Raw genomic sequence first — 13,475 nt, 5'->3', positions numbered from 1 at the left:
GAGTCAAGTTGACCATGCATGATAAATCACAGTTCAAGAGTCACAATTTGCCATTTCATGTTCATATCACAGTTCTGTGGAGGATGTCATAAAAGTTTAGACTAAAGTTTGAAATTTAAGTTGCATAATGCATTTCAGCAGGATCAAAATAATTCACAATGGCAGAAGAGATGATCTTCATTCAATACAGAAAAAGACATACAAATTTTAGAAATTTTTAGATTTTGTGCCAATTAGAGTATTACGCATTTAACTTAGGAACATGCTAACAAAAACTCTATTTAAGACAATTGCTAGTTGAGTATGCCAAGCCAGAGCACTAGTAGTGTGGTAGGTGAAGCTGTGTATGTAGAGCGCTCAAAATCACTCACTTTTGAGTGTCCATGACAGTTAGCATGCTGTCTTAGCACATAAAGTCAAAACTTGACTGTATTTTATTTTTTTTTCCCCATGCATCCTGTGAGTGGTAGGATCTTATCTATGTGCCAGAGTGGAAAATTCAGTCCATGGAGAAAAAGAGACGGTGGGGGAAAAAGATTTAAGGGGCCAGAGAGGGGGAAAAACGAGAGGAATAGATGGCAGAGTAGACCGTCAGATGGAAGAAGAATAATTTCCAACACTTTTCTGGGCAAAAGAAAAGTTTTCTCCCCCTCCTTCCCTGTTTCCCATGGTACTGATCGCTGAAGTGGGATATGAACAGGTATAAATGAGGGAAGTGAATGGGTGGGCTCTTCCAGTAAATCTTTAATTTCATCACCCCTCTTTATGAGCTCATCAATGCCATGTGTTTCCCAAGCTTCCCTCAGGCCAGTGTGTGTGTGTGTGTATATATGAATCCAACTATACACGTCTCAGCTTTGTCCAAATTAGTGCTAGTTTCGTTTTGCATCATTTAGAGGTTGGCGTTCTGACTCAGAGTTCTGGATTACATCCGACTCCTAATGTTGGGTAACAAGGAGAGGTATATGCCGAAAAAACTGAGCTAAAAGGGTATAAAACCATGAAGGAATCAACCGCGGATGCCGTCTTGGGCGCTGTGTCATGCCATTTAAGCAAAACATAAAATTTTTCTGTCGTCCACTTGTGAGACTTCTGTTTAAATTATAGTAATTTTGAAGATAAGTTTTCTTTATTGAAGAACTGAAACATGACTCCAATAGCAACCTGAAGAGCAAAGGTTGACCTGAGGCTACAGCTGAGGTGTTGGCAGATGCTGCTTGAACAGATACACATAGATGATGATACTCACTGATGATTCATTATGCAAACATCAATCTGACATTGTGCACAGTAAGTTAAACACATTTTCAGTTTTTGTCTCAATTTTTTGTATTCATTACAATATTGCATTAAATTGATCTATCTATCTATCTATCTATCTATCTATCTATCTATCTATCTATCTATCTATCTATCTATCTATCTATCTATCTATCTATCTATCTATCTATCTATCTATCTATCTATCTATCTATCTATCTATCTATCTATCTATCTATCTATCTATCTATCTATCATCTGTCTGTCTATACTGGTACAAGTGGCTAAGCAATGACAGCGTCTTAAATTGAGAGGAGATCCATGTTAACTGCATGCACTTCTACTGCCTATAGATTAATTAATATAGCCTAGAAGCTTATCTAAATATATTGTGAATTAATTATTATAGGACATGAAAAGATAAGCTTATTGTCATTGACTTTTACTATTTCTGAGGTAACTAATTAAATTAGTGTTTCTCATTCTCCCAAAAAAAGAAGAAAATAAAAAAAAGTCAAGCTGCCATGAGTTTCCCATTGCATTTTGTCATCAGTGTAATTGGCACCATATGGAAACTATCTTGTTTACATAACTTTCAAGTGAAGAAAGATGTCTATAACATCAGTACATTCTCCAACATGTCCACGTCTTTGTATGTATAGCGTCCATAAAGGATTGTATAAACACATGAGATCAGAACAACTGCAGCATGTCGTTGTCTAATTACAGAAGCCATGCTAGCAGAGGTGGGATTTTTCCATTGCTGATATCTGCTGATATCCCTTTAATTGTTTAGATTTGTTTCCATTTTGAGGGAATGTATTTACTTCTGTTTATTCATATCTTATCTTTTTGATTGGTTGCTTCATTCTAGAGATTTGCGACTCTTGCTTAGTTTGGCAATAAGACAATAGAAGTGGTGATATAATACTGAAACACCTGTTTAGAGAGACTAAAGGAGAAAGATAGTGAGTTAATTAGAGGATGATGACAGCTCTGGTCTGTGTGTGAACACATGTTGTCTGCTTGAGTTTGGAGAATATCTCAGTTATGGATAGGGAATCAATCCAAATAAAAAGATGTAATCACGTTGTGTGTGAAAGCAACCCTCTGTGTATTCCCAGCCTCTCCCGTGGGATCTGCTCAAAGCTGTGTGTGTGTTAACATGCTCACAGCTGCTCGAGGCTTGAGATCATGTTAACACACACTAATTCACAGTGAATTAAGGAATAAAGAATGGTTTGACATCTGTCTCATGATAATGTCTAATAGTTGATTAACTGGTTTGGTTGCAACATACTTTTCTATTATCTTTTTTTATACAAATTTGTATTGTATGGCCTTTTTTATTTTGTACAAGTTATTTAGATGCTTTTGTATTATAATCTACAAAAGAGCAGTCATTCCTGGATTTTGTTTGATGCTGATGCTGCTTTAGGGATAATTATGACTCACATATGCATAAAAATATAATATAATATTTCAATTATAGTAATAGTAGTAATTATTATGATTATTATTAGTATTATTATCATATAAATTGTTCTTTGTTGTTAAAACTTTAAAAATAATTACTATATTTTTTTAAATTTCTAGATATTTTATTTTCTATTATTATTATATTGTACAAATTACCCTGTTGTTGTAAGAAATTAATAATAATAATTAATTATTATTTTTATTTTCTAGACATTTTATTATTATTATAGTATATATTATTATACAATACATTTTATTTTTATTGTAAATAAAATGTCTGGAAAATTATTTATAATGCTATTATTTGATAATAATATTATTATTATTATTATCATTATTATTCATTTATAACAATAAAATGGTGATTTATAAAATAATGATAATAATAATAGTGATTAGCATTGTTGTTTTCCCCATTTTTACATTTTATCACAGTCAAGATTAACCATTATTATTTTCACATTAAAGTAATTGTCTGCTTTGGGAATAGTTCTTTTCCATTACTGCAACTCTATCTATATAAAATCCTGTTCAAACTACTACATATAAACTACTGTTCAAAAGTTTGGAGTTGGTACATGTTTTTGGTCAAATGGCTGACAAAATGTTTTTAAAAGATGCTTTTTTATGCTCACCAAGGCTGCATTTATTTAAAATGTAAAATGCAAAAAAAAAAATGTTGGTCCTAAATTTCTTTAAGCAAAAGAAATATGACCTTCTTGAAATATGGCCTGGATGTTGACATGTTTCTTGAAATGTACACTCACTACTGAAGAATTCATTAAAGGAATATTTCACCCAAAAAAGAAAATGTTGTCATCATCGCCTTCGTTTCTCTCTTATGTTGAACATAAAAGATGACATTTTGAAGAATGCTGGTAATCAAACAGTTGATGGTTCCATTGACCACAGTTTTTCTTTCCCTACTATGGAAGTCAATGGGGACCAACAACTGTTTAGTTTCCTCATAATTCTTTAGAATATCTTCTTTTGTGTTCAACATAAGAGAGAAACTGATACAGGTTTGGAATGACATGAGTAAATGATGACACAATTTTCATTTTTGGGTGAACTGTTCCTTTAAGGCTTTTTATGTTCATCTGTAGTGAAGAACGTGTGTAAAGCCAGTATCTGCTTCTCCTGAGACCCCTGTGTTCTACTCAGACTAATTGCAGTAATTACACTGTTTACACCCGAGCCCACCGTCCAGCCTCGCTCTCCTCCCACACTTCCTCCACCGCTCTGACATCCCTCCATCTCTCTCTCCCACTCCTTCCTCTATTTCCTCTGCTCTCATGTTCATCTCCACCCTTCTTGTATTCCTGCACTGGTTTCAGTATTACTGCTTGTTATATATCCTTCTCTAGCCATCCTCTGATCTGCACTTCCTCTCTCTAGCCTCGTTTTTATCTCTGCGTACATCTCCAGACCCCAACACACATGTGTACAGGCACACAGAGCAGTAAGGAACATTTCCTCTCTGCCTCCGAGGAACTCTTAAAAAAACCTCACACCTCTATGACAGGAAACGAGTGCAGAGCGGATGAAGCAATTGCTCCTGAGATGACAGCATCAAAGTCCATGTCAGGAGAATAAAGTCCAGGAACTTCCAAGACGTTGAGCCTAAAAAATATAAAATCCTGTTAAAACTACTACATATACACTACTGTTCAAAAGTTTGGAGTTGGTACATGTTTTTGGTCAAATGGCTGACAAAATGTTTTTAAAAGATGCTTTTTTATGCTCACCGGGGCTGCATTTATTTAATAATAATTCTTAATAATTATTATTAATTATCTTTAATAATAATTATTTATTTAATAATTCTTATATGCTGATTTGCTGCTCAAGAAACATTTATTATAAATGTTAATGAAAACTGTTTCGTTGCTTAATATTTTTGGAAAGTGTGATACATTTTTTTCAGAATTGTTTGAGTAATAGAAAGTTCAAAACTAATAATTTGTGACATTATACATGTCTTTACTGTCACTTTTGATCAATTTAATGTGTCATTGCTGAATAAAAGTAATATTTTCTTTAAAAAAAACTTTTCAATGGTAGTGTACTCACACAAAAATAAAGTCCAGTTTGTATAATATTTGGTCTAAATTAATTGAAATATATAATGCTAAACGCTTAAAACATTTTAAATGCAAAGTGTATTTGGACATTACAATATTAAAATGTATCAAGTTTTTTTTTACAGTATAAAGAAGTTAAGTGAAGGAAATGCTATAGGTCTAATTCTAGTGTGGAAGTAATTCATATGTGCATATAATTTTAAAAAAATATGCACACATTCACTCTTATTTGTTGGCCTAATATGCAGAAAATGCTAAATGTTTCGTGTCTTGTAACATTCAGTTAGGAAATACAGGAATCACATATATTAAACACTACCATATTTAAAAAATAAAATTTCTTTTAGGATATAAAATTTTTGCGGGGGGGTGGGGGCAGTATATATTAGTATATATATATTAGTATGATTAACTTTAAGTGAGTGCTGAATGATGGCATTTTTACATTTAAATGTAAAAATAGCAGAAAGGAGCACAATTAAATACCGACCAATACTGATACATTAAAGAATCATCAGTATCAGCAGATTATTGATCTTATACCGATATATTTTGTGCATTCCTTTTTAAACATTCTACAGGTTTTGTGAGGTTGCTGCGTGACCATAAACAGCGTCTTTTACTCCAAACGTGATGTCAGTAATGAGCTCAGACGTGTTTCATTTTGAGCTTTGATTCGGTGGACTCACATCCCTGTTGCATAAATAACCTTCCTTACTACGGCTGTGCTATTACATTTGGCACGTGTACTCGCTTGTGGACCGCTCCTCACCCTTAACGTCCCATTACACGTGGGAACATGTTCCTCTGGGCTCGCAGCAGAACACAGGGGCACAGAACAGGGGGCTGCTGTTACTTCAGAGACAGATGGAGGGAGGGAAATAAGGACAGGGGTTGGGGAAGAAAGAATAGTGGATAAAAAAAACGGGATGAAAGGCTGCTGCAGGAGTCGTGCGTAAGATTTGGCCCTACAGATGGAATTCAGAGTTTGTTCTGGCTGCAGGCCGGCCGGTCTGAGGGAGGTGGAGCGAATTGGCATTTTGTTAAATGAGGGAAAAATGAAAAGCGGAAAGTGTGGATTGGATAAGGAGAAAGAAAGTCAGAGCGAGTGATGGAGGGAGAGAAAGAAGTTTACATACAGGAAGAAACAAGTGCTGGCGTGGAGGGAAGGAAAAAGATTAGAGAGAAGTATTTTGGATTCAGAAACGCTCAGGCTTGTGCGGCAACAAAAATTTACCATGGTAACCATAGTTTCCACCAAAATAACATAGTCGCTACACTTACTAGTGGTTGTTGCTCATACTTCGGGATCTGAACAAACCCATAATCCTGCGTATTAAACTTTGGCGCATAGCTCGTCCAGCACCTTTTGTGCTATGAACATGAGTGATACCTCAAATATTGTTTGGAAGACATGTGATATTATGTTATGTTAAAATGAAAATACAACTATTAAACAATATATATATGCTCAAGAACAAAACATTTATAGCTGTATTTATAAAATGCATACTAATGCCTATTAATGCTGGAACATCGCTTTATTAATTATGGATTGCCTATTTACTAACTACTAATTATTCATAGTGTGCAGTTATTATAAAGTGTTACCATGTTAGTTAATCAAAATGTTCATGTTAATTCACAGTGCATTAATTAATGTTAATAGATAAAACTTTAATAATGTTTATACGTTTTGAATATTAACTAACATTAATAAATGCTATATAAGAATTGTTCAAGTTAATTAATATAGTTAATGTGAGTAACTGAAACCTTATTGAAAGTGTTACCGAAGTTTTATGTATTGCTGTGTGTGTATGTTTCACAGCCTTGATGGTTTGCATTAACCCTTTCAATGCTGTATCCGTCAAATCCAAACTGCCAGAGGGTTACTGTAATGCATGTGCTCGCTGTGCACCGTTTCCTGATGCCACCGGGGTGGCTTTTGCACTGACGGCTTGGGCCCGCTATCGCTGCTTGCAGCTATATTTTTTATTTTGTGCTTTCATTTTATCGTTGGGGTCATATTAACAGCGTAAACAGCAGTAGGTATCGTTACTGTATATTACGCTGCTTTCAATAAAGGGGTCATCGGATGCCCGTTTTCCACAAGTTGATATGATTCTTTAGGGTCTTAATGAAAAGTCTAAAACATACTTTGGTTAAATTTTATCACTTTTTTACCACTTTCTGAAGGATCATGTGACACTGATGACTGGAGTAATGGCTGTACATTAAATATAAATAAAAAATATATATTAAACTCACATTTTACATTATAATCATATCTCAAAATATTACTGTTTTACTGTATTTGTAATTAAATAAATGCAGCCTTGTTGAGCATAAGAGATTTCTTTAAAAACTTACCAACCATAAACTTTTGAACAATACTGTTTTTTGGTGGAAACTGTGGAACATTTGAAACAAGACCAAACTAAAGTTATAGAGAAAGAGAAAGGGTGAATGAGTGGTGCTTGAACAGGATGAATGAGGAAATGTTTATGATTGGCATGCAGAGGAAAAAAGGAATGAAAGCAGGGGGGATTTTATCAGAGGAAGCAGGAAAATGTTCCCAGGGAATAAAAAAAAAAAAAGGAAGAGTGTGAGGGGCATTGAAGAAGAAACATCTGTTGATAGCGACAGCATAAGAGTGTGTGAGGGTCAGTAATTGGCTCTCAGCGGCTGATGTCTTTAACACAGATGCCGTGATATCTTTGTTTCACTTAACACTTATCTTCCCTTACAGTGTTACAGGCAAGTTGTGCACCCCTCTGTGTGCAGGAAGAAATAGAGAGAATTTGTATACCATGGGGAAGATGTTCTTTTCCAGTGGAGTGAAATATTATCTTTGAGTTCTGTCCACACTGCATTTTGAGACATAATCATTCGCTTTCTTCAAATGTGGTGGCAGCTTTTTAGCCAAGAAAAAAGGAAACTTGATATTATAATGGGATCCCACCTAGCAACACACAAAACATCAATGTGAACAAACACAACCTATTGGGGTAGTGTACTGTTTACGGTGCAGTATACTGGATACTGCTTGAAAATGGTTGTTTTACATTTTGAATTAAATTCTGTGAAATCGTTTGTAATGAGTCCAGGAAGAAATCAATATATCAGATACATTCATCAAATTGGAAATTGAGGGTCAAGTTTAATACAAAATTTAACATTATGTTCAAAAGTTCGAGGTCAATAAGATTTTATTTTGAATGAATTAATACTTTTATTCAGCAAGGATGCATTGACCAGTTTCAAATAAATGCTGTTCTTTTGAACTTTCCTCAGTCGATCTTAAAAAAGTATATCATGGTGTAAAAATCTGGTAACATAAAATAAATTAATACTTTTATTCGGCAAGGATGCTTTTCCTGTAATCCTGAAAAAATTCCAGTTTTCAAAACAAAACAAAAATTAAGCAGCACAATTGTTTTCAACATCGATAGTAATAAGTGTTTCTTGAGCATCATATCAGTATATTAGAATGATTTCTGAAGGATCATGTGACACTGAAGACTAGAGTAATTTACCATCATAGGAATAATTTACATTTTTAAATATATTAAAATAAAAAAAGCTATTTTAGATTGTACTATTTCATAATTGTACTATTTTTACTGTATTTTTGAACAAATACATGCAGCCTTGGTGAGCATAAGCAACTGTATAATAATAATGTAATGTAATATTTTATACAACCTTTTACAGTACATTCGAAAAATACTGTGATTACCATGTAATTATAATTTACTCTGAATATACTGTATATTGTGTATTGCACATTTTAGCAAATGTAGTTGGTCATCCAGGTGTTCCATTCATAAACTCACCCGCTGTAAATATGAGTAAAGTACAGTAGTGTGCTATTCTGAACTTGCTCATAGACTCACTGAACTATGTATGTGAGCTACTAAAGCAAATTCTGTACATCTAATCAAGTGAGAATTTGATTGGACAAAATTGAGGACACGCCCATGAGTGCAGGATGAGTCATCAGTACATTTAGACCATGTTTTGGTCAAATTTAAATCCCCATATTAGCTTAATGTTAACTTTTGGTCCATGCTAGCTATGTTAGCATATAGATAACCTCAATGCTAACAGTTATGCTAAAAGCCACAATACTCCCAGTGTTGGCATATATTTGGAGACACAAATGCCAAACACCCAAGTCCCTCCATCCTCCAGAGCCTCATAATTTATGTTTCATTGTCTTGTTGAACAAAAACACAGTCTTTTAATAACTCTCTATCTCACTCCCTAGACTCACACACACACAGGCAGTCGTAGGTCAAGGCCTAGTGAAGCGTCTATGCGCTTCTCCCTGCCTCAGCCCTTTTCCTGTGGCCAAACAAACAGGGAAGGACTGGGCAGGGGATCGGATGTGTGGAGAGGGGAGGGGGCGCTTCATGTTACGTAAGCATGAATGTCATCGCACACACACGTTTTTCCGCCTGTAAGCACGGTAATGATGCCTCCGCCCCCCTTTACCCTGTACGACAAAACATGTAGACATGTAAACATGTCTGTTAGGATGGGTGAGGGTTATCTGTCATATACATACTGTCCCACAATTTATGTTGTTGTGTCTTGTTGTTTTGTACGAGATCATGCGAGAGGAATGTGCATACTAATGTGTCCGGTTACTGCCCTTCACCCACAATCCCTTGCATCTCACTTTTTCTCCGGTCTCAGTGTTATCAGCAGATTGTTTGCTTATCTGTTGCTTTGGGGAAGCATTTCCTTCTCCCCATCCCAACAGATCCCTCTTCACCACTCCCCTCGTCCCGGGACGGAGCGGGGAACGTCGAAGGGGTTTTGAGTGAATGTGTCTGTGTTGGACGGTGGAGGTGATGCAGAACTTGAGTCATGGTTCTTTTCTCTGTTTCAGATCAACACAGCCTGCATCCCAGCGCAGCCCTCCGAACTGGTTAGACTTTGTTTTTCTGTTTCTTCCCTTCCTTTTTTCTGTTGTATTTTCACTTAGTGCATCTCAGCATTTTTGTTCTTACTTCTTACATTTATACAAGCAGGATCTCTTTGCCCCTCATTGGTTCACTCATTGAATACTTCCTTGTTCATTTACTTATTAATTTATTCACTTTTTCTCTTGCTTTTTCGTTCACATTGTCATTCTCTCACTAGCTAGAGGTAAAAATGACATTATTGGCATATTTTATGTTTGAAAATCCTGTAAAGCTTTAATCAAAACTTTTATTACACTGTTGTTCAAAAGTTTGGGGTTGGTACGATTTTTTTATGTTTTTGAAAGAAGTGGATTATATATGCTCACCAACGCTGTTTAAAAAAAAAAAAAAAAATTCAGTAAAAATTGTAAAATTGTGAAATATTGTTACAATTTAAAATAATTGTATTCTATATGAATATATTGTAAAATGTCATTTATTCCTGTGATCAAAGCTGATTATCAGCATCATTACTCCAGTCTTCAGTGTCACATGATCCTTCAGAAATCATTATAATATGCTGATTTCAAGAAACATTTATTGATTATTATCAATGTTGAAAACAGTTGTTCTGCTAAATATTTTTGTGAAATTATAATACATTTTTAATAGATATCTTGTAACATCATATATGTCTTTACTGTTACTTTTGATCAAATTAATGCATCCTTTTTACATTAAAGAATACATATCTTTATGACCCCAAACTTTTGAACATATATTCATCATTAGCTGAATTAGAGAGTGTCTCAAATCCTTCTGAAACATTTTTGAACATAGTGATGGCCTATGATGGCCACAAATGTTTAGATAGAGAACTTTAACATTCTTTAAGTTGTTAGTTAGTTTCATTCTTTGCATTTTTGTAATCGGGTGTTTTTGAGGGCTCACCAGTGGCACTGCTGGTTCAGTGAAGACATACACACACTGTATGGTGCTTCCGGAAGTAAAGATGATATAATAGGACACATTTTTGTGTTGTTACTCTGTTTATGATGCTTTATCTATGTTCTCATCTGCTGCAGCGAAGGGGAACGTCCTCCTCTAGACACATTCAGCATCTGGTAAGAACTTTTTCCTCTCTTTCATTAACTCTCTCATTAACTGGCACATGGATCTTCCTCTAGATCAGGAATTTTAGGTTAGCCCCTAAATATTTATTGAAATTTGATGTACCCCCTAAGATTTTAAGTAAATATTTCAGTAAAATTTACAGTAATATTTTATATTCACTTTTAATATTAAAGGTGTTTCTCCATTCTGAGTGTTTCTGAGTGGCTTCTTCAGTTCAGCCCAGTAGTTGCAAGAGTTGTCAATTAGGATATAAAGCAAGACAAAAAACAAAAATGGCACTGCAATTTATTTAATTTAATTTAATTTATTTATTTTATTTAAGTCTTCAGCTGTGACGTCAAAAGTCATTGAGCCAGTATTTAATTTTCTGTATCCAGGAATAGGCATGATCTTTCTGTGGTTCTGACATGTAATCAGAACCATTAGACTTGACCCTTAGACCCTGAAGAATAAGAAGGTCTATTCATCATTTTCAGCCTCAGATAGTGCTTCAGTTTTTGCAGTGGCATTTATCTGTTTATATATCGCACATATGTGTCTCCTTAAGAGCAGAACAGAAATTAAGAACAAACATTTCTGAAATAAACCAAAAAGACAATCTTTTGTACCGAGTTGGCACTGTCAACTAAACAAAAGTTTAGAGTTTATTGTGTCCAAACACAATAGTATAATCTTATTTTGTCTTTTTCCAGGGCTCAACCAAGTCTCTGACCTACACCAAACAGAGAAACACTCTCCCGAGGTATGTTTGTCTGAAAAGAGTCGAAGCTTTTAAAGCATCAAATCTCAAACCATGAAGTTCAGCGGCGATCGCTGCAGGAGTGGTTGAGCATGCTTGAGTTCTGAGACTTTATTTCCTCAGCTAATCTCTGCTTATCTCAGATAAATTACCTCATCTCAGCAGGGTTTTATTCCCTTCGGATTTGATGTGAAAAGTCAAAAATCCCTTTTGGCCGCAGTGTGGTGAGCAGCAGAGAGCTAATATGTGTCAGGGTGCGTGGCTAGTTCAGCTGCATGTCACTGACAGCTCAGCTGTGTCCAATCAAACTCTAGCTATCCAATAAAATATCATTTACTGGATTTTCACATGATTTTTATAAGGATTTTAGCAGTTTGTTTTGGAAAAGCTTTGATTTTTTTTATTAGGCATGCACCAACATTAAAATTCTGGTCAATGTGATCATTATAAATGCTAAATGTCAAATGTTAAAATTCTGTATTATTTTACATGGGACAAAAAAAGAAAATAAAACACTTAAAAAATTATATATTTTTAATGCTAATTTAAGTGAATTTAGGCATCCCAACATAAAAGTGTGAAAACAAATTAAGATAATTGCTGAATATTACATTTAACAGTTTTAAATTATAAAAATTAAATGCCAAATATAAAAATTCTATATTATTTTATATGGGGAAAAATGTAAATTATAAACTCTATCTATAAAATCTATTTTTGAAATGCTAATTTAAGTGAATTTAGGCATCAAAACATTATAATGTGCAGTACACAACATTAATATTTGTTTTGATATTTGCTAAAGATTACATTTAGTAGTGATAAGTCAATAGTTCGTGTAATTTTAAATGTTAAATGTCGAATATTAAAATTCTGTATTGTTTTATGTGGGACAAAAAAAAGAAAATAAAAAACGTAACAAAATTATATATTTTTAATGCAAATTCAAGTTAATTTAGGCATCCCAACATTATAATGTGCAGTATAAAAAAAGTATATTTGTTTTGATATTTGCTAAAGATTACATTTAGTAGTGATAAGTCAATAGTTAGTGTAATTTTAAATGTTAAATGTCGAATATAAAGTTCTGTGCTATTTTTTGAGGGACAAAAAAGAAAATAAAAACATAATAAAAGCTTTAAAAAAATATAATTTTTAACAATTAGCTAATTTAAGTGAATTTAGGCATCACAACATGGTAATGTACAGTATAAAAATATTTAGATAATTGCTGAATATTACATTTAACAATTCTAAATGATAAACGCTAAATGTCAAAAATTACAATTCTGTATTATTTTATGTGGGACAAAAAAAACTAAATAAACTTAAAAAAAAAAAAAAAAAAACATTTTAAAGCTAATTTAAGTGAATTTAGGCATCACAACATGGTAATGTACAGTCTAAAAATATTTAGATAATTGCTGAATATTACATTTAACAAATTTAAATGATAAATGTTAAATGTTGAATATTAGAATTCTGTATTATTTTATGTGGGACAAAAAAGAAAAGAAAAAAAAAACTTTAAGAAATTATGTATTTTTTTAAAGCTAATTTAAGAGAATTTAGGCAGCACAACATTGTAATGTGCAGTATAAAACTATTTAGATAATTAACAATATTAAAGAAGAAAACAAAAACACTAAAAACAAAAATAAATAATTTTTAAAATGCTAATTTGAGTTCATTTAGGCAGCACAACATTGTAATGTGCAGTATAAAAAAATGATTAATTTGTTTTGATATTTATTTTTGATATTTTTAAAGAAACTTTCAGTGAGCATTAGATAATGGAAAATTAATTTAAAATATAAAAATAAAGGAAATAAGCACAGTAACGAATCGCCCCTTCCCTTTTTC

The 13,475-nt window shown here is 33.5% G+C and overlaps 1 protein-coding gene across 1 annotated transcript in view; it reads left to right on the top strand.

The window, feature by feature from the left end:
* Positions 1-13,475, top strand: part of tns2a (tensin 2a) — a 65,108-nt gene that overhangs the window by 37,246 nt on the left and 14,387 nt on the right. Inside the window, 3 exon segments of the mRNA XM_079402849.1 lie at positions 9,724-9,762; positions 10,825-10,863; positions 11,566-11,615. Coding sequence (XP_079258975.1) covers positions 9,724-9,762; positions 10,825-10,863; positions 11,566-11,615 — 128 coding nt within the window.

Source organism: Barbus barbus, assembly GCF_936440315.1.
Source record: "Barbus barbus genome assembly, chromosome: 41".
Lineage (NCBI taxonomy): Eukaryota > Metazoa > Chordata > Actinopteri > Cypriniformes > Cyprinidae > Barbus > Barbus barbus.
This window is presented reverse-complemented; position numbering and strand designations above follow the sequence as displayed.